This window comes from Mya arenaria, chromosome 12, assembly GCF_026914265.1.
Source record: "Mya arenaria isolate MELC-2E11 chromosome 12, ASM2691426v1".
NCBI lineage: Eukaryota > Metazoa > Mollusca > Bivalvia > Myida > Myidae > Mya > Mya arenaria.
The window spans coordinates 64,664,480-64,688,901 of record NC_069133.1 but is presented as its reverse complement, the minus strand read 5'-3'; the positions used below and the strand labels follow the sequence as shown (position 1 = coordinate 64,688,901).

Sequence of the window (24,422 nt, the reverse complement as noted above, 5' to 3'; positions counted from 1 at the left end):
CATGTTTAAATGTGCCAAAAAAATAGGTTTCAAAACTGTTCAATTTAATTCAATACGTAAGTAATTGCATTTTAAAACGTCAATATCAATTCAAAACAGGGAAAAATTGTGCATTAACATTGATCATTCATAATGATGTAACAATTATTCTGCAAGTCACAGACTACAGAGGTTATGGTTCAAGATAACGAGTGTGCGCGCCAAGAAACGGCACATGTTTAATATATTGTATTTATGTTTATATTAAAGAAAAACGTGTTGGTTGTTAAGAGCTGCATCGGCCAAAAAGACAATTCATTGTTGTTGTAAGTGAGATTTAGTCATTCACCACAGAAATTGAATTAACTATCGTTGAATGCTGCACATTTTTCAGCATTGGCTGGTGGAGTAAGCGCACTGACCGATTTACTTTGTCATTATCATTATCATGCAAAGTGATGGATCTTTCTGGGCGAGTGACTGTTGAGGTCGGTTATTGGTGGACTATTGATAAGAAACTGAAGCAAAATTTCTGCTTTTCCTCTGGCATTTCAGCAAATGAAAGAAGTCCGCTTCGCGGTCACGTGACCAACTGACTGTAGATGAACATCACGTGGTCTACTATCCTAATAACCTAAAATTTACACGGCAGCTTGTTATTTGACCGATTTGTATGTAAGTGATATAATAAATCTTATTATAGATCCAACAGCAACACAACAACTATTTGAAGCTTTCTACCTGTGACATTCTTACTTCGATATACATTAACAATTATCTTACTTAGTCTCTGGGCTGACACTTTTAACAATACGAACACAGGGTGATATGTTATGGCTTACACTCGACACTCCTGTGATAAGCTGTTTTGCAAAACACCATACAACCAGACTTTTTATCTCCTTGATTTTAATCAATTTGACCCATCCTTCGTAACACAATTGGAATGGCTGTTTTCTCCCACCTCAGATAAGTAGATCCAAAAATTTAACCATGCTAGAAATTCTTATCTTGCCCACGGGCAAAGATAAAACGTCCTTTTTAATGGTCATCACATTGTAAATTACCCCCCTTGTTGAATACTGTTGTCTGTAGCATTATAGAACCATTGTCTTATTGCAATATTTAGAATGCTTATTAATTATTTCTCGCTTCAAATGTCACCACAAAAAAGTTATTACGCACTTTTCAAGAAATAATGCTTCGCTCTCTTCAGAACTATTTAAAGACCGATTTCACTATTTACATAATCTGAATCACTGCGCGCATATCCATGACAACCACGAATTATCACATATCCATACGCATTTATTTTCATTACGCACAAAAGAGTTCCAGCAAAAAAACATTTTACGAAATATTGTTTAACTGAGGTGGGAGAAAAAGCATCTACCATAGTCGCTCGTGTAAGATAGGTTCATCCCAACCCTCGCGCAGGTTGTATTGCGTATACTCGGTAAACCTCGTTTCCGCAAAACACCCTGCGCTCGGCTCGGGATGAACCTATCTTACACTCTTGGCCATGGAAGATACTTATAATCGTCCAACAATCCTTGTGCGTTCATAAATATCAAAGCATCTATTGTTTTCGTAAGTCTAAATAAACGATCGAAAGGAATCATTGACGGGTTTCAAAATTGTAAGTGGACAGCTTTGCAAAATAACAAGATAAAGACAGAACATATATACGCATCAGTCGACTCAATTTTATTTTAGCTCGTTGATTTAACAGTGTAAATGAATCCGGCGAAACAGAAAGCATGGTCCGTAGATCAGCCTGGGCTCCGAATCCAGTTAAACAAAGAATGTTTACCTGCATAATGGGAATTTCAAAATGTAGACGTGTATATGTACTTAAACCTCGTATTGTAACACACATTTAAAAGAAGTAAAATGAAGTTAAACTGTAAACGATCGCCAAGATCCTTAAAACTATGCTTGTTTGTAAAAGAAAGTACCATTTTAGGTCAGAGTTTAAAAGTACTTGCCGAATTGCAATTGCGTTTTTACCCGCTTTTTAAGATTTTGTCGCTCAAATAGCTCGAAAAATACAAGATCTGTATTACCTTAACCATTTTTAGGCATTGGGCGCCATTTTGGTCTCCACATTGGCATCTTTTTGGGTCTCCAAATTGGCATCTTTTTGGGTCTGAAGATTGGCATCTTCTTTGGTCTGAAGATTGGCATCTTTTTGGGACTGAAGATTGGCATCTTTTTCGGTCTGAAGATTGGCATCTTTTTCGGTCTAAAGATCGGCATCTTTTTGGGCATCCGGATTGGCATCTTCTTTGGTCTGAAGATTGGCATCTTTTTTGGTCTGAAGATTGGCATCTTTTTGGGCATCCGGATTGGCATCTTCTTTGGTCTGAATATTGGCATCTTCTTTGGTCTGAAGATTGGCATCTTTTTTGGTCTGAAGATTGGCATCTTTTTGGGCATCCGGATTGGCATCTTCTTTGGTCTAAAGATTGGCATCTTTTTTGGTCTGAAGATTGGCATCTTTTTGGGCATCCGGATTGGCATCTTCTTTGGTCTGAAGATTGGCATCTTCTTTGGTCTAAAGATTGGCATCTTTTTTGGTCTGAAGATTGGCATCTTTTTGGGTCTCCAGATTGGCATCTTTTTGGGTCTCCAAATCGGGCGAAACTTTTTCCTTCTAATCATTGGTCGAAATTTCTTCCCAAATCCACCTTTACCGAAGCCTACACCTCCCCCGTAACCACCAAGCCCGCCATAACCTCCGTACCCGCCATAACCACCGTACCCGCCATAGCCACCGTACCCGCCATTGCCACCATATCCCATGTTGCCACCGTACCCGCCATTGCCACCATATCCCATGTTGCCACCGTACCCGCCATTGTCACCATATCCCATGTTGCCACCGTACCCGCTATACATTCCGTATCCCCCTTGCCCAAAGCCACCGTTGTAGCTTAGGCCGCCCATATAACCGCCCTGTCCACGCCGTCCGTAGCCGTATCCATCGTAGGCATTAACCACGCCCACCAGAACGACCGTAAAAAGAATTATGAGCCTCATCGCTGCAACAAATGGATAGGTGATGGAAAATCGACAACAAGTCTGTGTTTTGGCATCTTTCTTATAATTAGGCAGACACTTGTGCCTCATTGAATGATGTATTAATAGTTACAAACAACTGTAGCCAACAGAAGTAGTCAGTATCTAGGGTCATCAAGTATAAAAACAGAAACCAGAAGATATAAAATGCACTACTAAAACGTATACTTGACCCGCAAATTACTGATATTCTCAAAAAATGAAAACGAGAAGCAAAATGTAAAAAATCATGTTTTTCATTTGTATATTAGTAAGAGAACAACTATAAAATCAACATTTATATTAACGTTAAGGATTGAAATATTGCGACATTATCTTTTTGTACAGGCGTTAGATACTTTTCTTGCGGCAAGTGAACGAAATAAAATGCCGTACACTTGAAAATGGATACATGGCAATACATATTCATGTATTTAACTGTTTTAAAAGTAATTAAAATAGCATCAACAACCTTTAATTTCCTCAGCATTGAAAGAAAGAGAAAACAGTGATATGATACGATAAAAATAAACGAAATCGTTGTATGCAAATGTTTTCAATGAAATGCGAGGTATCACATAAAAAAGAAATAGCAAATATAACGAATAAAGTAAACAAAGTATTTCCGACGCTTTAAAGGCATATTTTAAATAATAGCTTACCGAATGAAGGTCCATGGCCATCTTAATATATTTTCGTAAAAATTAGGCTTTTATATAACTGTGATCGCGACAATGGATGGCCATGTTGAAGTTATAAACACTATAGATGTTTCAACTTTATTAATTAGGCACATCAGTCTTTTCGTGTAACTTCTAATACTCCAACAATGATATAGTCTGTTTTAAACAGGAGACACAGTTAAAGGATAAAGGTATTTTTATGCACAAGTCAATTTTTTACCATGCCCCCCCCCCCCCCAGGTCCGGGGAATAGCGGGGACTTTGACTTGCGGTCCAGCCAACCCCGGCTAATATCCCCGCCCTGCGGGGACGAACAGATGAAAATCCCCGCCAAATGCCCCCGCACCCGAGGGACCCTAGGCAAGGCCCATTCCCCGCTATATTTAAAGCGAAGACAAAACACCGCATTCACACGGCACTGCGGGGCCACCGGAAAGGTAAAAACACGGCCCATTTCCAAGGCTATCCCCGGTATACCCCGGACCTGGGGGCCGTGGTTCCAATTGACTGGTGCATTAGACTTGCTTGTGTTAAAAACATGTTAATTCTTTACACCGCGATTTTTCTACTTGCATCTTCAAAAAAATTGATTTCAAAAATACACTTCCAGCTGTATTACATATCAGGCTAAATATTAATGATAATTAAAATAATAATTTCAGTCTCTTAGATTTTATCTAATACAACCTGTTCAGGCAGGCGTGGAACCAAATTATGACGTCATATCTGTTAAGTAGGAATGCCACAAATCTTATCGACCAAGTGTGATACTTATTAAAGGCTGATAGACTTGGGCGATATCTGTATGAATATTATTAACCACTGCAACTAGTAGGTTATGGTTGACACAAACGTCCGGGTCGTGGGACACACCTTACTGCGCTGCAAAGGCGACCTCGTGACGATCCCACTGCGCTCAGAACGTCGAGTGGCGTTTGTTTTGATTGTGCTCAAAGTGCGCGCCGTCGCTCTGCGTTTTATGCAACCCTACCGTGTTCACTGGCGATGCAACTGCGTTGACGCGGCGATGCTTGCAATCCCCCTGCGTGCAGATCGGCGTTCTGGGTTTTCTTGGACGCCGTGGGTACGCGGCCTGAGTTTGACAGTAATTTCAGAATTCAAAACTCATTGCGACAATTGACTCCCCGATCATTTATGTTTTTGGAGGTTTATAAAAACACTATAATACTAATTAGTTTGCCTATGATTCAGCTGCAGAACAGTAGGTTGATGTAGAGTATACTGGAACAGAACACTTATACATTGTTATCATTTTCAAGTATTGAGTGTTGCTATTGGGAGGTCGTTATAAAACTAATCGTTCAAGTCTGGCGCAGCCGGACAAAACATTACTTTCATGTATAAATCCCAATTAATGATAATGTATATAATGGTTGAAAATAATTGAGTTAATGCCAAATCCCTCCCTTGTTTTCTGAACGTTTTAAAATTTAGCGCCTTCAGTTAAAATTGGTTTGCTGGCCGTAAATTACGTGATACGAATTCAGATGTTTTCATATTATATTTTGTTATTAACGCAACATTGATAATTTACATGAATATTTTCTTTTACAACAATCTCGTGTTCTTCTGTATTGGCTCAGGTAGTTGAGAAGAAGTTTTATTTACTATAAGCTTACAGCCCATGAGCCCGGCATAAGGTACATATTTTTCATATAAACATGTACATTATATAAACATTTCCGGTATAACAACTTTCAAAATCAGTAATAATGCCTAAACCAAATAAATATATATATGTATCTGAGTGTGAAGTTAATGTTTATAACACATCGAAGTTTATTATTTGGTAAAAATATATATTAGTATAATACTGTTATGATAATTAGATTTTTTGTTATTTTTTAGATTAATACCTACAACTTGAATATATTATAGTATATATAAACAACTGATAATAAACACGCCTAATTCATTAAGTTAAAAATAAACACGTTGGTGAAAATGGATTCTAGACGATCCCAATCCATTGTCGACGATAAAGGCGCCCACCGACGAGTATTCCGTTATAATCGATCAGCGCGCCGTCATAAATTTGAGTTCTGAGGAATGTTCATGTCATCCTGTATTGCAGAATTCGAGATCACAGAGTTACATGCTAAATATAAACGAATAAAGGATATGTGATGAAATCATCAGAAAAACAAAAAGGCAAAAGCGGAACAACATATTCAGTTTAATTGCATTTTCAGCAAATACATGTTATAGGCCAAAATTAGCATCAAATTCACAAAGATGGCCACAAACACGAAAAGAGAAAAAGAGAGAAAAAATCAACATACAAACACATAAGTATTTGATTACTATAATTTTAAACCACACATGATTACACACAAATGCTCACATTCATGCATATATATACACCCATATATTAATACAATCAAAATGCTACTGTATATGTAACATTTAAACAAATAAAGAGACACCGGCAACAAGTAAATAGTTTCGTTTGGACATGCCAAAAATAATTACGCTAAGTTCCTGATAGTCTTAAAATTATTACCAGATAAGGTAGATACAATTCCTTTCAAAAGTGTTAAATGATATGTTTATCTTATATTTATTTCTCAGTTCCAAATATATAAGTCACATACATAAACAGTGATATTCTGACTCATCCATATTGATAGTACATAGTTTATATTTTCTATCTTCTCTAATACAATAATTGCTTTCAAAGTTACAATTTAAGAAAATATATTTAAAAACAAGTTCATTAAGTAGATGGTCAACCCAACTTAGTTATAATATTAATATTTACGAATAAAATGTATCTTACGTTCTTATCGTAAACAGATCCTATAATAGAGTTTAGGGAACTAACAATCTTACACCAGAATTGAAGAGCTCACCCAGAACAGCCGCATTAGAGATACGTTGTAGGAAACCCAACATGTGTTTACAAAACTTAAGGAGTAGCTTGTCAACCTCTGTAAAAACTATTAATTCCTCAGACTTCACAAGCATACGTGATAAAAGGCAAAACCATCGTTGTATTCTCGATGGATCAAGGTAAGTGAGAATCCCAGATATGTTCACACCAGTGGTCGTCAAAACCATAGTAAGTGTAACACAAAAAGTATAAGGTTTGCTATGATGTTAACGCACAGCACAATATACATCTCTTTCTGCAAACTGGTGACAGTAGCAGTCATGCAAAAGTTATTATTTTAAATGATGAATGGAAATATTAATACGACTAGAGTACATGTACATAAATGCGAAAAATACTGGGTCTCATTATAAAAATACGTTGAGTACCAACATTAACTAAGCTGTAAAACATAAAACGTTTGAGTGATGACAAATTTCGCTGCAATGTTGATTTGTGTTTATAGTGTTACATCACACCTGTCAATGTCGCTGTCTCAGTGGTCAGGTGGCAAACACCTTGTCTAGCAATCCACAGCTTTAAGGTGTTTTATTTCAGATTTTCTATTATTTTTAGATGTGTATAATTCAATATTGATTTCATTCCAAAAGTTCATGTGTGTAAAGGTATTTCAAAGTTATCTAGATTTATGCATGTGATTTTTTCGTCACCTTAGTGCAAGAACGCAATATCTTCTGCTATTTCTGTATGCAGTTATTGAGTTATTGCGCTAAGGTGACGAGTTGCTTCCATCACTAAAGCACATAAACGTTTTCATATTGTGACATTGAGTATCATCCCAATTATACGACTGGTAGATATGGATGCAGGCAGGGCCGCTCGCGATATTCGGCTCTCCAGACGCAAACCAGGCCAGCGACATGTCCACGCTAGAACTGCTAGCAGAAACCCAAATCCAAGGATCGGTGCTGCTTTCCTCTCTATAATCATAATTTTACATAGGTGATCACAATTATAATACAAAAACATCGTTAGTTCAGCGAAAGAAAGATGCCGCTGGATTATGTAATAGTTAGAAGACATGAAGTGAATTCTTAATGATTAAGAATGGGCGGAGTGAGCGTAGCGAACGAGTCCTTCTTAATCATTAAGGATTCACTTCATGTCTTCTAACTGACTTAGAATACAACCTCATTGGCTGATACATTGTCGACGCAAAATCTGCCAGGAGCGTGTATCGGATGATTGGCAGTAGGCGGACCATTAAACACGCGCGGACGTTGAAATTATTAATGATTGAGTCTACTACTTAATGGTTTCATACCTGCAATCTCATTGGCTGAAAATGTTGTATTCTAAACAACTTTAACACGAGAGTGTTACCTTTGCTGTGTGTTTATTCATATCAGAAGGTAGGAGACGTCAGTTGTTGAGTTTATAAAGGTCTGCCCGCGCCCTTTGGCTGCATTATGGCTTACCTCGCTGTATATTCCATCCCGACTTTTAATGTAAAATGCCAACAGAGAGAGAGAGAGAGAGTGCAATTTTCAGTCACATTAAGATTATCGTAAGATAAATTTTGAAGCCTTGTCCCATTTAAAATGTGATCCCATAATAAACATATTGTAAAATGTTCATTTGACCATGATTGATGTATTTTTAATAAATTTAATATGCTCAGTTTATCGTTTTGCAAAGCACTTGAGAAGTGAGAGATATTATGTCTATGAACGTAATTCAGAGCTTACTGAGTTAAAGAAGTGTGCGTTACACAACAAATAGAAGAAATAGATAGTAGAGGGAAGGTAAGATAAGTGGGCTGGCTTAGTTTTTATAGCCATTAGGATTAAAGATGTTGGGCTTGGGGTTTGGTTGGTTTGGCCCTATATGACCACGACACAGTATTCCAACCTTTGATCCTTATAGCATTTGTTTTTAAAGAAGTTGGATTGAATGGCGTCGCTTTTTTTTTAAGATGCACACAGGACGGTGTGAACGTGTAAAGATAGTGTTTTAATTAATGAGCATGTCGTCCATACATGCCTTCAGTCTGCTATTTGTTTAAACACTTTATTGTGTTGAAACTTAAAGTCCTATTATATTTTAGTGATCTAAACTTATTTTTTGTATGAATCTCCAAACGGCTTATTTGAACCTTTTTTACACCCTGAATGATAAAAAATGCAATTACAAAATGCAACAAAATTTGCATATCACTTGTCTGTCTGAATACCTAGAATTCTGTGTTGCTTTATATACTAATGATTTGCATTTTGTTAATTTTTTAGTTTAAACAGTTTCCCGGTAATGCATCTGAAAACGCCTATTATATTATTATTTTACTTTACTTTACTTTTTCGAAAATGCAGAAAAAAATACAGTTATAGTATAAATAGTGGTCTTCAAAAACGATATTTGAGCAAATAACAATATTTGCTAAAGGGTCCCAATCTTTTTGTATCTTAGTATAACATAGTCCAGCTGCGGAGGTCGAAAACCTTGCATCGGAGTATATAGAAAATATGTTTAGCGTTTTATGTAGTTAAGACTACCTAGTTCAGAAATCTATTTGATGGCCTCACGCCACCCATGGGGAATTCGAGATATTCAAGATGGCCGCCAAGATGGCCGCCAAGAATTACCAAAATCAACAATTGACTTTTACGTTTGTGTCAATGATTTGATTCTCGTGCAAATCTATACTGTAATGTTTTCTGAATATAACGATAACTTCTCAAACATTTCACAACATATTTAGGCCATCATGGCGTCCAATATGGCCACCAAAACAAAACTGTCTAACTCGTTATATCTTATTGCAAATACCATCACTTTGGATTGTTTTAATATTTACAATACATGTGTGCAATATCTATTGCAAATAATAACATATGGTCACATATTTACCAAGATGGCGTCCAAAATGACGGCCATTACAATCTTAAATGAACACAGTGGGAAAAACGTGCACAACATTTTACGTATGTACAAAAAACTATAGCTTTTTTTCTTCATCCAAATTAACAGTATTTTATATGGAATGGATTGATATATTTATATTAAATTTTATAACATAGTTCAACTGTTTAAGCATAAATAGAGCTTATTGTTTTTCAATTAGCTTATTCAAATCTTTATGTTCTGTTTGTTTGCTCATTGCAGCAAATTTCTGACCTTTGACAGTTGCAAAACATTGTACATGATATCCGCGCATGGTTGCAACGACATCGAAGAGTGTTGCATGGACTCTGTGACTCACATGAACACTTTATCATTTTAAAAACATTATCAGGCGCTAGTGTAATTTCTTTAAGTAACCTTTATGAACAGAGAACAGGTTTACTACGTCCTTTCCCAACGTCCTTTCCCAACCATACTCCAACGGGTCGAGGTCTGGTGGTTTTGAATCGAATACCATATGTTTCCATATGCAAGTTTGAAGATGAGCTCGTTTGACATTTTCATCAAATGTTTCAGTTGTTGGTGGTAGAGAAGCAAGTTTGCGGAAACGTTCCGGTGTGTGGGAAACTGTCCATGTGTTAAAATCTGTCCTGGTGTGGGAAACCTGCCCGTGTGTGGGAAACCTGCCCGTGTGTGGGAAACCTGACCGTGTGTGGGAAACCTGCCCGTGTGTGAGAAACCTGACCGTGTGTCGGAAACCTGCCCGTGTGTGGAAAAACTCATCGTGGGTGAAACCTGCCCGTGTGTGGAAACCTTCCCGTGTGTAAAAACCTACCCGTGTGTGAAACCTGCCCGTGTGTGTGAAACCTGCCCGTGTGTGGGAAACCTGCCCGTGTGTGGAAACCTGCCCGTAAGTGAAACCTGCCCGTGTGTGGAAACTGCTCGTGTTTTGAAACCTGTCCGTGTGTGGAAACTGCCCGTGTGTGAAACCTGCCCGTGTGTGGAAACCTGCCCGTATGTGAAACCTGCCCGTGTGTGTGAAACCTGCCCGTGTGTGGAAACCTGACCGTGTGTTGAGACCTGCCCGTGTGTGGAAACCTGCCCTTGTGTGGAGACCTGCCCTTGTGTAGAAACTGCTCGTGTGTGGAGACCTGCCCGTGTGTGGAAACCTGCCCGTGTTTGAAACCTACCCGTTTGGGAAACCTGCCCGTGTGTAGAAACCTGCCCGTGTGCTGAAACCTGCCCGTGTGTGGGAAACCTGCCCGTGTGGGAAACCTGCCCGTGGGTGTGAAACCTGCCCGTGTGTTGAAACCTGTCCGTGTGTGGAAACCTGCCAGTGTGTGGAAACCTTCCCGTGTGTAGAAACATACCCGTGTGTGAAACCTGCCCGTGTGTGGAAACGGCCCATGTGTGGAAATCTGCCCTGGTGTGGAATCCTGCCGTGGGTGTGAAACCTGCCCGTGTGTTGAAACATACCCGTGTGTGAAACCTGCCCGTGTGTAGAAACATACCCGTGTGTGAAACCTGCCCGTGTGTGGAAACGGCCCATGTGTGGAAATCTGCCCTGGTGTGGAATCCTGCCACTCGTGTGGAAACCTTCCCGTGTAAAGGACTCTCTCCGTTTATGAATCCTACATTTATGACTGTTCACGTTTTCTTATATGATAACTATGTTCATTTTCAAACAATTAAAAAAATGTTTATAAACTTGCGAAAACTGTTAAATAGGCACAATTTAGGTTGAGGCCAAAATTATTTCCTTTAATTTTGTTGCATTATTACGATTGGACTTATGACTCTATTGACCACATCATAAACAAGCATTAGTTTTGTGTACTAAAAATTATTTACTATTTTGTTGGCATTTGTTTTTACTGGGGGATATGTGAAAATGTTATTTTTTCATCTGTACCCAGATCATATGTGTTGATTTGGTTTTGATCATTAATGTCAAATGAGTTAATAATAATGCATTGGAAAATGGTATCAATCTATATTGTTCCCCTTTAAGAGACTATTTGTTTGTTACAATAAACTTATAATCCCCTTTTCTTGTCGCGGTTCATCTCTTTTAAAGAAATCCAGCTATTCAGTGATGGCTAGAGACACCTATGCATTATATAGTCAATTTACCAATTTGCACGCAGAGTAACTCTAAGAATTTTGTTTTAAAAGAAGAATAAAATTGGTTGGACGAAACAACAAAGTAGTGGATAAAGTGACCACATTCGGTGTAGGTGTGCGAACAAATGGTGAAAGAAAAGAAACAATAAACCTCATAGCTTTGCTTCTAGATTGCGCGGTCGAATGGAATATTGACCCCGACAAAATCATTTAACTCGTGCTTACCTGTACGCTCCGATCCAGACATTGCCGTTCTCTCCCATGGCGTGCTGCAGTGTTTCTAGCTCAGTCTCTGTCTCCACAACTGCCAGCCCCTCCATCACTAGCCCATCCTTGCAGTAGTCGTGTGCGTCAAACCAACTCATGGTCATGTTAACAAATGTATATACACGCGTGGATGATGACGTAGGGCCTATCTGAAAATAGTGCATTTTATAAAACATACTTTTTATATCATCGTCAACAAATGGCCAAGGAGACACGAACGCTGTTTACAATGGTCCGGTGCCTACTTTGAGAAGAAGTGAGATCACACCACTACTCGAGCTTCTTCTCTACTGGATATGCGACGTCGTTGACGTCGTGAAACCGATCACGACGCGGGCCGACGGCGCGATAGTGTACGTCTTCAAGTCGCCATGATTTGATGTAGGAGAGACAGACATTTCTGATATTTACATCCGCAGTTGAGGATAGAACGACGTTTTTGTTGATATTTTTTTTATTAATGCATGTGTTATACTATTAATAATATAGAGGCAGTCTACGTAATCATTGATCACCCCTCGTATTCATTTTGGTGTTTTCTTCATGGTCATGTCTTTTAATATGTGTTTCTGAACTCAGTCTGTCTTTAATTCAAACAATACAATCTTTAAGGACGATACCCCCACAAATGTGTAAAGGTTAAAGGCTATATTGTTTCTAAAGCAAGCCTAACTATGTTTGGCGTATCAAATGTACTGAGTTATAAAGAGGGACTTGTCTTGCTTTCATAACATATTTGCTCTGAAAGTGAAATGTCGTTTTCTGAACTAGAAGTATACCTTTATAGAAAACAACAAACATTTCGTCTCGGCAAACGACCTGAGCAATTTAAACAAAAACGGCGTCCATGTTCATGTAAATTACTTTATCCTGGTATTCCACGTGCACGCTGTCCGTAAAACAGAAACTTATTCAATATCTTTTGGTCTATTTCGTGTGTCAGATTGAGCCCTGGACCAAAAGTGGCCAGTGATTGGCGACAATACAGGATAGAAAAAAAAAGCAAAAAGTCTTTCACGAATACCTATGAACTTAAACGCAGACACACAAAGTCATAAAGCAAAACCTGCGAAGAATTTCAATCTGTATATGTTCAATTTCAAACGTTTTTCAACATCAAACATTTGTATCTGTATAGCTAAAAACAATTATGACCATTGAAATGAAATTGTGTTTAACACAGATACAGGGTTTTATTTCTTTCATGCTTTTCGATGAAATATGGGGTTTTATCAGTGAAATAAACCGTGAAAATATCAATTTGATAATCTGATATTTTTTACCCCAACCACGTCTCAAAATATGTCAGCAAACTAGCGTTGTCCTCTTCATTACCTTGAAAACGACCTGTCTTCAAGCAAAACAGACTGGTCTCTGACAGTAAGATGACTTAATATCCATTATCATGAAACACACTTGAAACTAAAAAAAAAATGTTTAAAATCCAATGATTATCCGCATTTGTTTTGCGAACACATTTGACCTTCCGAATTTTCATTCATTAAATCGCGGCGTAATAATTCGTTGACGTATTCATGCCCCGCTTAAAATAAAAGTGTTTTCGTTATTTTTTGGAGGAAATGTGCACTTATTAAACTTCATTGATTACTGTTCATAAAAGCTTTGCACTAAAAACGAGCGAATAATAAACTATAAGAATGAATAACAGAGAACTCTTTCTCAACAAACCGGAAATAGAAAAGTTGACAGCTATAATTTTGCGTGAGGGGCGCCCCACGGGTAGCGGCGTAAATAACACCCTTTTCAAAAAAGGGGGTAATTAAAAGATAATTAAAAAACTAATAAAACTCCGAAAATAAGCATAAAAGAAACAGAAAATTTATTTCAGTGTAAGATCGTATTTAATTTCACTCGGGATCGCAGAAAAACTATATTTTCACTCGTGGCTTCGCCACCCGTGAACATATGTTTTTCTATGACACTCGTGAAATAAAATACGATCTTACACGGAAATAAACAAATAACCTCTATTTATTCTGTGTGTGGATGCATCGGCAATGTTTTTCGTTATGAAAAGCGAATGCGTGGCACGGATATACACTAGGGATGCAATCACTGTGCACACGGTATACCTGCCAAATCTCAGAAGTTGATATACTGCAATAAGCTAGAACAATAACAACCGATTTAAACAGCTGCGAAACTTTGTCATGTGTTTGATATGTGTTCACATATTAGCTACACCTTAGATAAATAGATCTTTCATTATCCTTTACTATTGGAAAGCAAAAATATTAGGATTTTACAGCAATACGTTCTCACTGACGTTGTCAGCAAGCAGTGAACCACGTGCTGGCGGCAAGTTTGTTAATTAAACTGCAATTATTACCGATTAAGCGTGTTACATGGCTGATATGCAATCTCATTGGCTGGTAATAAAGGTTTAATTTTAAGAATATTTAGGTAAATGTTTACTCTATGTCATATGGTGCTGAGTATACACAGTCACGACCAGTTTACTAATATTATAAAATAATTTGATGACATGCAAAAAGAAGCTTTAATAAGTGGTAAATTTCTCTCACAATGCTCTGTATAAATCATAGGCTGTCAACATAGGTCATCTTGAGAAGAAAATAAAATGTACATTGAAGTAATGTCCTAGCCCTCATAATCTTGCAAACTTAGCGTTTTGTAATGATTTGAATGGTTTTATTTCAAGTCTATACAACCGAGCCATTCGTCAGTAGTTTTTCTCGAGATGACGTGACTCGCTCCAAAATATATATTTTCGTAACTTAATGTTATCTTCTACACATAGTCATTACCTTTTCATACACGACACTTCCGAACGGTCCAGCTGGAGTGGTCATATAATGACAGAGGCTGCACTCATTCAGACTTTCGTCAAACATTGCTCCTGCGCAGCTATCCAGACACTGTGCAAGGCAGGACATTTTGCTGGGAGCATTGAGAGATTCCATCACGGTCCCACACTGCTGAAGTCCAGTGACGTTTGCAAATTTTTGAAATTGAATCGAGCAATAGGAGCAATAAAACAAGGTAAGTATAATCACATTTCCGAGACCGTAGTTTGACATGATTGTGCTTGGTCAAATGTTCAACATCCCAATGACAATCATCGGGCAATTTGGCGATATCAAGTTTACCGATATAACGAATCTCCATGGAGAAATAAACTGAAGTGAATGGTATTTCAACAGTTTAATACCATGAACTTACAGTTACCTTTATGGCATCTAATATTAATGAAGTTATGGTTCAAATAATGCCAGAAGCTATAACCTGTTCTGAAAAGAAGGAAGGTTCAAAGTTCACTACGGAGATTACCAGTTAAGATAACAGGGACACGGAAAGGAATGTACAAAAACAATGGATGTTATGAAAATATTTGCTAAATACATATTTATTATAATTATTAAGTTACAATAATTATTACCGTATTGCCATTTGATATACTGGATCAATTTACTCAGGGTAAATATATTGTACGAAAGACACGCATGCATATATACATATATATCATAACAAACTCGATCAATTTCGGTAAGGTTACATCTACGATTTAAGTATAAAATGTAGTTTTTATTTAATTTTCGAGGTAAGCCCGAAATGAGCAATTAGAAGTGTCGTGCTTTTGTGGGAAGAACACAGCTGCAACCGTACATTCGTTGCAAATGTTCATGTTTTAACAAAAAGAATCGTAACTCGGACTGTCGGTTGATATCGTCATTCAAGGTCACGATTTCCCGTGGTTATAATTGATTGTGCAATCGCTTTATCAAATCAGCGTCACATATTTGCAAATATTTAAATACTTTTACTCATTTTTTTTTCTACAAATAAGCATTGTTGAAAACACCCGCAACCAACTCTAAGCAGTATCGTACCTTTTCGCTATATAGGGGATATTATGATAGGACGCTTTTCTGGTGACCTGTATCACGTCGAGTTCGGTGTGTAAACACATATCCGTCGAGACCGCAGGTCGAGAAATTACAGAATTCACTTTATTGAACAAAAATAAGAACAAACTATTTTGTGGTTTAGCAAAATTAACAAATTGCTAATACGAAAACAACTATTAAATGTCACAGCACAAAATAAACAACAACAAAAAACGGTACTTATTTCACGAGTACACACTAATCGACATGTCCTGTAGACGTAACGCGGCCATTTTTGGACAAGGGCACTTGTGGCCTAGTTCATAGCCGTAATCGCGATGTCTGCATTTTCAAGCCGAATCTGGGGCTTCACTGACGTAATTTATTCATACGCTGTATTTTGATTGGATTGCCGTTAGCAAATTTGAATAATCAAAGTAGTACCAGAACTGATTACAATGAAAACATCCAATAAAAATAGTTCTCCTAACAAGACAAGCTAATTGTATGTTCTTTTAATGAAGCACAAGAAATGGGTACGTAGCGAGTGAGTTAATCGGGTTAACTACATGAATGTTCTTGCATACGGTCAGATTAAATGCAATAAGAATATGAACATATTGAAAAGTACGCATCGACATTTTCCGTTCAAAGCTCTTGATTGATAGACTGGTAGCCGCTTTCTCTTTTATCCGAAAAGAGACCAGTATTAGCTAACCACGGTGCCCGTCGCGCATTCGAAATGTCTTGTGGGTACGTAAAACGAATCAAGCTTGCGGTCTAAGTAGTAAACAACCGAGATATTTCTTGTTGTTTGTTAAAAAAAGTATTATTATCCTTTGTATAGAATGTTGGTATTAATTTATTAACAGGGCTGTTCTTTTTTTCGAAATAATTTGCATGTTGCCGTGACATTTTCTTTTTTAATACAAAGTTTATTTTTTAACTAATCATTGCATGTCACTCAGCACGTTTTTAAATACAGCATGATTTTTGGTATTGATTATTTAAATACTATTAATGTAAAATAATGTTATATTGAAGAAATTTATCAATAAAGTCACCATTGAATGATTACCACCATCAAACGGATTTATTGTCATCTTACCGTGGGTAGCATGTTTAATTTGACACGTAGAATTTCAAGCAATACAAGTTCGTTTGATAAAATCATTTGATTTCAATTTTGCAAAATGGAGATAAAGAAATATCAAATATGCGCATACTTATTTATAAAGTTTCATTTTAAATGAAACCAAATGTATGAATATGTGCATAGCATCTGGCTTATGAATATGATGAGTGTTTACCTATGTGCATAGAAATGTCTTGGAGCCATTCTCAGTGTAAGTACATTTTGTTCAATGACATTGTGTGATAAACCATCGCCATTTGCCAGCTCACTTTTGATTTCTACTCTTATTATATACCAGTCAATTGTTACCACCCCTCGGGGTATACTAGGGAAAAGGGCAGTGTTTTCACCTTTTAGCGGTGTCCTCGCAGTGCCTGATGATTGCGGTGGTTTTGTCTTCCCGCAAAATATAGCGGGGAATTACCCTTACCTAAGATCCTTGGGGTGCGAGGTTATTTGGCAGGGATTTTACCACCAGTTCGTTCCTGCAGGGTAGGGCAGGGATTTTATAGGGGATTGGTTGGACTGGAAGTCAAAGTATTCCCCAGACCTGGAGGGGGGGGGGCGGGCGTGGTTACATTTGACTGGTGCATAAAGTTCTTTTTCTGAAGACGCTTTGAGCTCACTTTTTGTTTCCTCGCCAAGAATGAAAATCAGTAATCACCCAATGTTGTGGCCTAGTGAAGTAATGAAGATTTAACCTCACAACAGTCTTTCTCAAATGCTGTCCAGGCTTTTTTATGCTTAAGAATAACTTACCTGGAGATGTCAGACCAGAAATCGTCTTGGCATGAAATTGGATTACTATGGATAAGCATGCACCAGTCAATTGTAACCAGGCCCCCCACATCCGGGGGTATACCGGGGAAATGGGCCGTGTTTTTACCTTTCAGGTGGCCCCGCAGTATCGGGTCTTCGTGGAAAATACAGTGCGGATGTGGCTTAACCTAATGTCCCTTGGGTGCTGGGGGGGATTTGGTGGGGACTTTGCCATCAGATCATCCCTGCAGGGCGGGGATTTTAGCTTGGGTTGGCTGGACCGAAAGTAAAAGTCCCCGCTATTCCCTGGACCGGGGGGGGGGGTGCATGGTTACAATTAATTGACTGATGCATAAGCTTGCGTATACATACAGATTCAGTGTTTTGGTGCGCAGTTGACAAATTAACTAATTACTTATTAGAAGTTAAGATTATATATTTATTCATATAAGTTATACGTTTCAATCTAAATCATAGATTTGAAAAAGATAACTTGTATCAATAAATGCAATTATACATAAATAACTGTGCAAATCTTTATGAATCATCCAAATATGAGTAACTTGCAGGGTCTATGTTATATTTTAAAAAATATACTAAGGGAGCTTTCAAGATTAGCTTTCCAATCGCATACACAATGCAGTTTGAAACCTTGATAATTCAAACAAATCTTGGTTGCAGATCATTACTATTAAATATTTGATAAGTCACAGACATTATAAGGTACATTTTAAATGGGCTGTACTCAGTTAATAATGAAAAGAAAAAACTTTCTTTTTATAGAAACCTGACATTAACTTGGTATCGATGTGTACCGAATTAATGCATTGAAACTTACTAACTGATGATGCACATAGTTTACAAATGATTTATTAATAGCAGTTTTTTCGTGTTTTTCCATTAAAAAAAGATTACTAAGTACATTGTATGTCTACCGAGTATAATTCATTCCTTATGCGTAATCTGCCGTTGATGTTATTATGTGATTTAAGCGAGTTAGGTATATATCTGGAAATTCCACCCAGTCTTCATAGAATAGTGGATTCGACACTGCACTGCAATTGTTTTACATTTTGGTATTTTATTTACAATAACGATATCAAAGAGTAAAATAGTTTATAAAAAAAAATTGTCCTTAGATTCGTTAAAGAAAAAAATCCAACTTTTTTGGTGCCATTCTGGTGTACAGTCCCTTTAATAAACAACAGGTGAAGCCAATGCTGTATTAAATTTGAGACAGACAAAAAGAAGACAGTACAAAGTTCAACAAGTGTGACCAATTTGAGAATAGCCGGTACCTTACGTAATTTATAAATATTCATGCGATTCAGACAATTTAAATGCTAGAAATCACAAAAAATACATTCCCTTGAATTATTCCTGTCATAGTTTAAACTCATAATCAAATTTCAATGCACAGCATTTGAAATAATTTTAAACAGATGAAAAACTGATATTTTTAAAAAGCACAATACATTGTTTATCTTTTATGTGACCTAACATTAATATAAAAATTTATTCAGATCATAATTTAGAGACTTTTCTTGCACTTAAATGTGAACAAGTATGCTTGGGATTGAACACTAAGAAAAACAATTTCAATGAAATTAAATGAAGCACAAAATATACAAAAATTTAAACTTTTTAGACTTTCAAAACCTTAACATTTATACTAAATACGGTTACATAAAATGATGAATACATTTGTAGGATTTGATATCCCACTAAATGTAACCGTCGGCTTCGTTCATTCTAAACTTTCTCTCAGTGATAAGGAATAAATTTTATTCACTGCAGTTGTTTTCTAACTTTATGAAAATATGAACAATGGAAACAATGCATTTACTGTTGATCAGTGCAGATTGTGGGAGGTCATGGTTGATTTCACTGAACCATCAATAAGCCCTGCCGAAATTGGATTCTAATTGGTCAGTCAGGTTTTTTTGGTAGGCATGATTAGTATGAATCTTAATTTTAACCATCATTTATGAATGTTTACCAAATCATTGAATAGTGAAATAACAAGCGAAATGTTAGTTTGAATGATGAAAGCCATGATATATGTGAAGTATTCAAAAAGAGACCATTTTCCAGCTTGTGTAAGTATCGAGAAAATTATTAAGTAAACTTATTTATTGTTTATCTGGAAAATGTTGAAATCTCATGTTTAGGCTTGATTGCTATGTTATTGCAATATGTTGTATTCATTGCAATATTAATGTAAAACATTTTTATGTTGACTTAAGTTTGTAGATAAAAACTAACTGGTATTGGTGATATGAGAATGATCTCGTAAGTCTTTAAAATCCCTTTTGGTATTGTGAGGATTTTGCTCCAGTCTTGATCAGTTTAGCTTTTGAAGATTTTCAAAGTAACTGCAAAACAAGTCCAGCTGCCTAGAAAGACTATGTCAAACCCTGACCAGATAAAATTTCTAGTGTTTTCAAATTACCACCTTGGCAATGGTTTTATCATAACATAGGATATTAATGCTAGTGGTTTTAAAGAAAATGCTAGTGTTTTTGTATACGGAATGATATATCATAAGTGACACTAAATTGAACATAATTTATAGTTCTCATTGATAAAACACATAGCCCCAAGTACATGTTGATCTAAGATTTAAGGCTTGGATGGAGTCAGGTCAAGAAAATTGCATATAACATTGTCAATACATTGTACTTTCCAACGCAAAAACTGTTTGTTTATTCAAGTACCGGTATATAATGCAATCCCCACACCAAGGAAATGCAGTATTGCTTAACCAGCTCAATTGACATCATGAGTTGGACATTAAATTGCTGCAATTAAAGGCACATCTAGATATCAGAATTATTCAAACTCTGATTTAGCAACCTTATTATAGTTTAATATATGAACTACTTTTGCGAAATGAAAGCTTTTTTAGATTTACAAGGACGGGTAAAAGTATTTGTAGTAAAGTAAATGTACTGCAACACCTGATACATGTTGCCTATGAATCGTACGAATTCTAGGCACTCCAAATGTTACAGTTCTATTCAATTCGGAGTGCCTGATTCTGATTCTGAAAGCTTCTTGATTCTACATTCAACATCTTTCTGTATGACCAATGACCAGGAGAATCATGAACCTACAACCATTTGCAACTATTGAGATATGGAGCTATCAGGACAGAGACAGAGGACAATACAAGAATGGCCTATTGTTGCATTTATTGATGTCTTTTACAAATATTATCCAAAGTATGGCCCTGTGGTTTAAAGCTCCCCTGAAAAAGAGGTGACAGGTTTTCTATATAGGATATAATTACATCATTAAAAATCTTCTCTGAAACTGCAAATAACAAACCTTTGATATAAAATGATTTAATCAAATTAAACAAGTAAATGTACTTTGGTTAACATACGCCAACCACGTAAATTAATTTGTTTAGGTCTGATTTAACGACATTGAGATTTTCAAAAGAACTATGACTTTATCTGATAAAACACTTTAGCCCCCCCCCTCTCCCTCTACCCACACTTTTAAAATTTCCTTTGCAGCTTGCAAGCAGTTTTAGTCTAAAGTTTAAGCTAGCCCATTAAACAGTGACCCCTTGTGATGTGAGCCGATTTGTTTAATGCTTAGAACATGGTTATCAACATTCCCCCAAATGAAGCCCTAGTCCATCAGTGCTTTCAGCACTTTGATTAACAAAGTAAATTTTCGTGGGATTTTCTGACGATCATAATATGCAAAATTGAGGGAAGTTCGTGAGTCAAGCGCTATTTCTATCGATGTCGCGAATTCGCCTTCTTCTTTGCATTGGCGAGCTGCTCATATTAATGATAATAAACATGGATAATGCAATAATGTATGGACTTCGAAATGGCAAACAACTAGTTCACTGAAGAGCTGTCTAGATAGATTGGAAGTGTTCTCTGTTTCATGCTTAGCCTCATAGTTCTTTGAAGAACATGAGAACTATGTTCCTGAAGATTTACATGCTTCTGGAGCGTGAGTAAATTTTGATAATTTAATGTGTTTAAAAGTTGACAGGTTTTATCAGTGTGTTTTTTTTTTGGTCACACTATTTTAGCAACGCGAAAGAAGTTCTGTGGTTACACACGGTACTCGCATGATATGGACATTTGTTCATCCTCTGATTTAGATAGATGATTTTTTGTATATATATATATATATACTTGTTTGTATAACATTGTTTGTAATAATGCATACACGTTGACATTGAGCATTATAAACATATGTGTTGATGACGATGTACACTGTACAAGTCGAAATAAACTGTCTGTCTGTCTGTCTTAAGGGCGCTCGAGGACACCCGATATTTGTTCAAACACAGTTTACGTCAAGAAAGGTGTTACGCCCTTTATCCTTACGACCTTTTGGCTTTAAATATATAAATTGTTCAACGCATTGAAATAAGCGAATCGTACATACGTTAATTGTGATGAATTATTGATTGAACACTGATTATCTTAATTAATCACTAGTTTTATTCCCAAAGTATTTAAGATAGCCTCGCCTCTAGTGGTATCAATCAATATGTTTAACCCTTGTTGATGAACGCTTGGTATGTACAGTTAACATTGCTTTTCAAAGTTCAAAGTAGCATGTCGATATAAATAAAGTAAGAATGATGTGTGTTTATTTTCACGCTCATCTTAAAAAAAACACACACATTTTTTTTTTGATGAAGGGCGTTTTTGTTAGTAATAAACGTTTTGGTTTCAAATCGGTTTCGCTAACTGTGGTTTTGTTCTAACAGTTTCAAATAAAATGAAAACTAGTTTAATCGTTTGTTTTAAGAAAAAAAAAACAACCCCGCAGGCAATTTCGTCGGTTCGTTTCATCCGAACAACATGGCGAACAGTAATCCAACACGTATGCTGAAACACCATTCAGTTAAATCAGCGACCATTGAAACCAAAAATGATACTAGTTTGGTACCAACAAAAACGCCAAAAAAGACTGACGTAAGGAAAAACGTTTTAAGGCGATCGAAACACGTGTTTTTGTAGGGACACGTCTTGAATGATTATGTTTAATTTCTACGACGAAAAGGCTTAACTGTTTAAAGGGACAAATTTATTATGAAAAAAAAATACTCACAAACAAAATAAATTTATCAAATTGTTCTTAATGTGTGCATGTTTACACAAACATATATGGCCTTATATAGACACTATAATACTTATCCTAAAGAAAGTTCATTGATACTTTTACATTAACATTGAAATCAATCGCTGTTTCGAACCGCTATGAACCAAACTGTTGATTTAATCCTGCCGCATCACGACGACATCAAGCCTGCAATTCGCCGATAACGCTCGTCACCTTTTTAAAAGTACTGTAGCGAATTGTATAAAACTAGTCAACTCTTTAGTTCGGTCAAAGTTAGTCAAAATGTTTATCTATTGGTCAATGTTTATTAATTGGTCAATGTTTATCAAGTTATTACTGATCACCAATCAAATCAAAGTTTACATTTGGCTGCTGATGAATAGTGGTTAGTAAAAGAACACCTATTGGAATGGGATTATCGTGTGTTTTTTATGTTGAAAGAGCCTAATTAGTAGGTTTCAACTCCTGAGTGGTTTAAGTAAGCGTGCAAAGGTGTTTAAGCAAATATACTAGCCAGAAAAGTACAAGTTACCGTATATTGCAAAAGAAGTTGTCTAAATATTATCTCATACAGTTGGCGATATCATAGGCTTGCATTACAGACATATTTTACCGCACTTAAAATCAGTGTCTTCCCCCGACTGGATGAGACAACTCACCTCCACATCACGCCACCTCATCAGGATTCTTTAACAGATAAGGACACAGAAGGGCAAACTCAAAATGAGATATTTTTATTAATTAACTATTACATCATTTGAAAACATTTTATACACCTTAAAACAGCGACGTTTCTCTTCGACATTGACTTTACATAATGTTTACAAATTACTGCGCACCCTAGCATCAGTAAACAGCAACGCATGTGCTTTCGGGACACAATATCACACACTATTTACAACGTCAAAGTTTAATCAACTGAACGTTTTAAGTATGCAAGAAAAAGTACCATTCACTTGTATGCAGGGCGGATCGAAACATCCACACGTGTCCTCTGATCCAAAGCATACACGTAATAGATAAACGTATATTGTCCACCTTAATCATTGAACGTATCATTGCAACTCCGATAGCTTACACAACAAACCTCGTCGTACACCTAGTTGTTAACGAAGAAACATGTTGTAACCTCTTAAAAAGCCTTAACGCCTTGACTAGTGATAATGTTGAAGAACCTTTTGCAGATTTCCAATGTTGATGCATCCCATAGTCCGGTAAACGACATTACTAAGTTAGTTAATTAAGTGTCATCACCATGCTATTACTTGGTACAAAGTAGTGTCATGTGGTGTAGCAGTGCCTGGATTTTCATTGTTAGTCCTGTCCTATTCGTCTTGCTTTGACTTTGTGGCAAAATAAAATGTATTTCCTCAAACAAAATAAAACATGATGATTCATATTATTATTATTATATTTGCCTGAATTAATGAAAACAATTTTGTGACATGTTGGCGTGCGGGAAAAGTAGTCATTCCTGTGATAGCTATAGTTAAAAATAGCTGCGTCATATAAAATGAATCCCGATTTACCTATAGAGATCAATGGCCAGATGGTGGACGAACTAAGTGGCGACTTTGACCAGGCGCCACAAAGCGCTAATCTTAATAAATTTCATTCTTGACTTCCGTAGTTTTTCTCTTCTGTAGTGTTTGGCCTTCTATCCAGATCTGCTTAAGTTCAAGTTT

At 36.6% G+C, this 24,422-nt stretch overlaps 1 protein-coding gene across 1 annotated transcript; it reads right to left on the bottom strand.

Moving 5' to 3' along the window:
* Positions 1 to 1,674: 1,674 nt before the first annotated feature.
* On the bottom strand, positions 1,675 to 3,713 carry LOC128212397 (uncharacterized). The gene is made up of 3 exons (XM_052917836.1): positions 3,702 to 3,713; positions 2,046 to 3,023; positions 1,675 to 1,792 (listed from the first exon to the last, which is right to left on the bottom strand). The coding sequence occupies exon 2, from the start codon at positions 3,019 to 3,021 to the stop codon at positions 2,047 to 2,049; it is 975 nt and encodes a 324-aa protein (XP_052773796.1). The 5' UTR covers positions 3,022 to 3,023; positions 3,702 to 3,713; the 3' UTR covers positions 1,675 to 1,792; position 2,046.
* Positions 3,714 to 24,422: the final 20,709 nt, after the last annotated feature.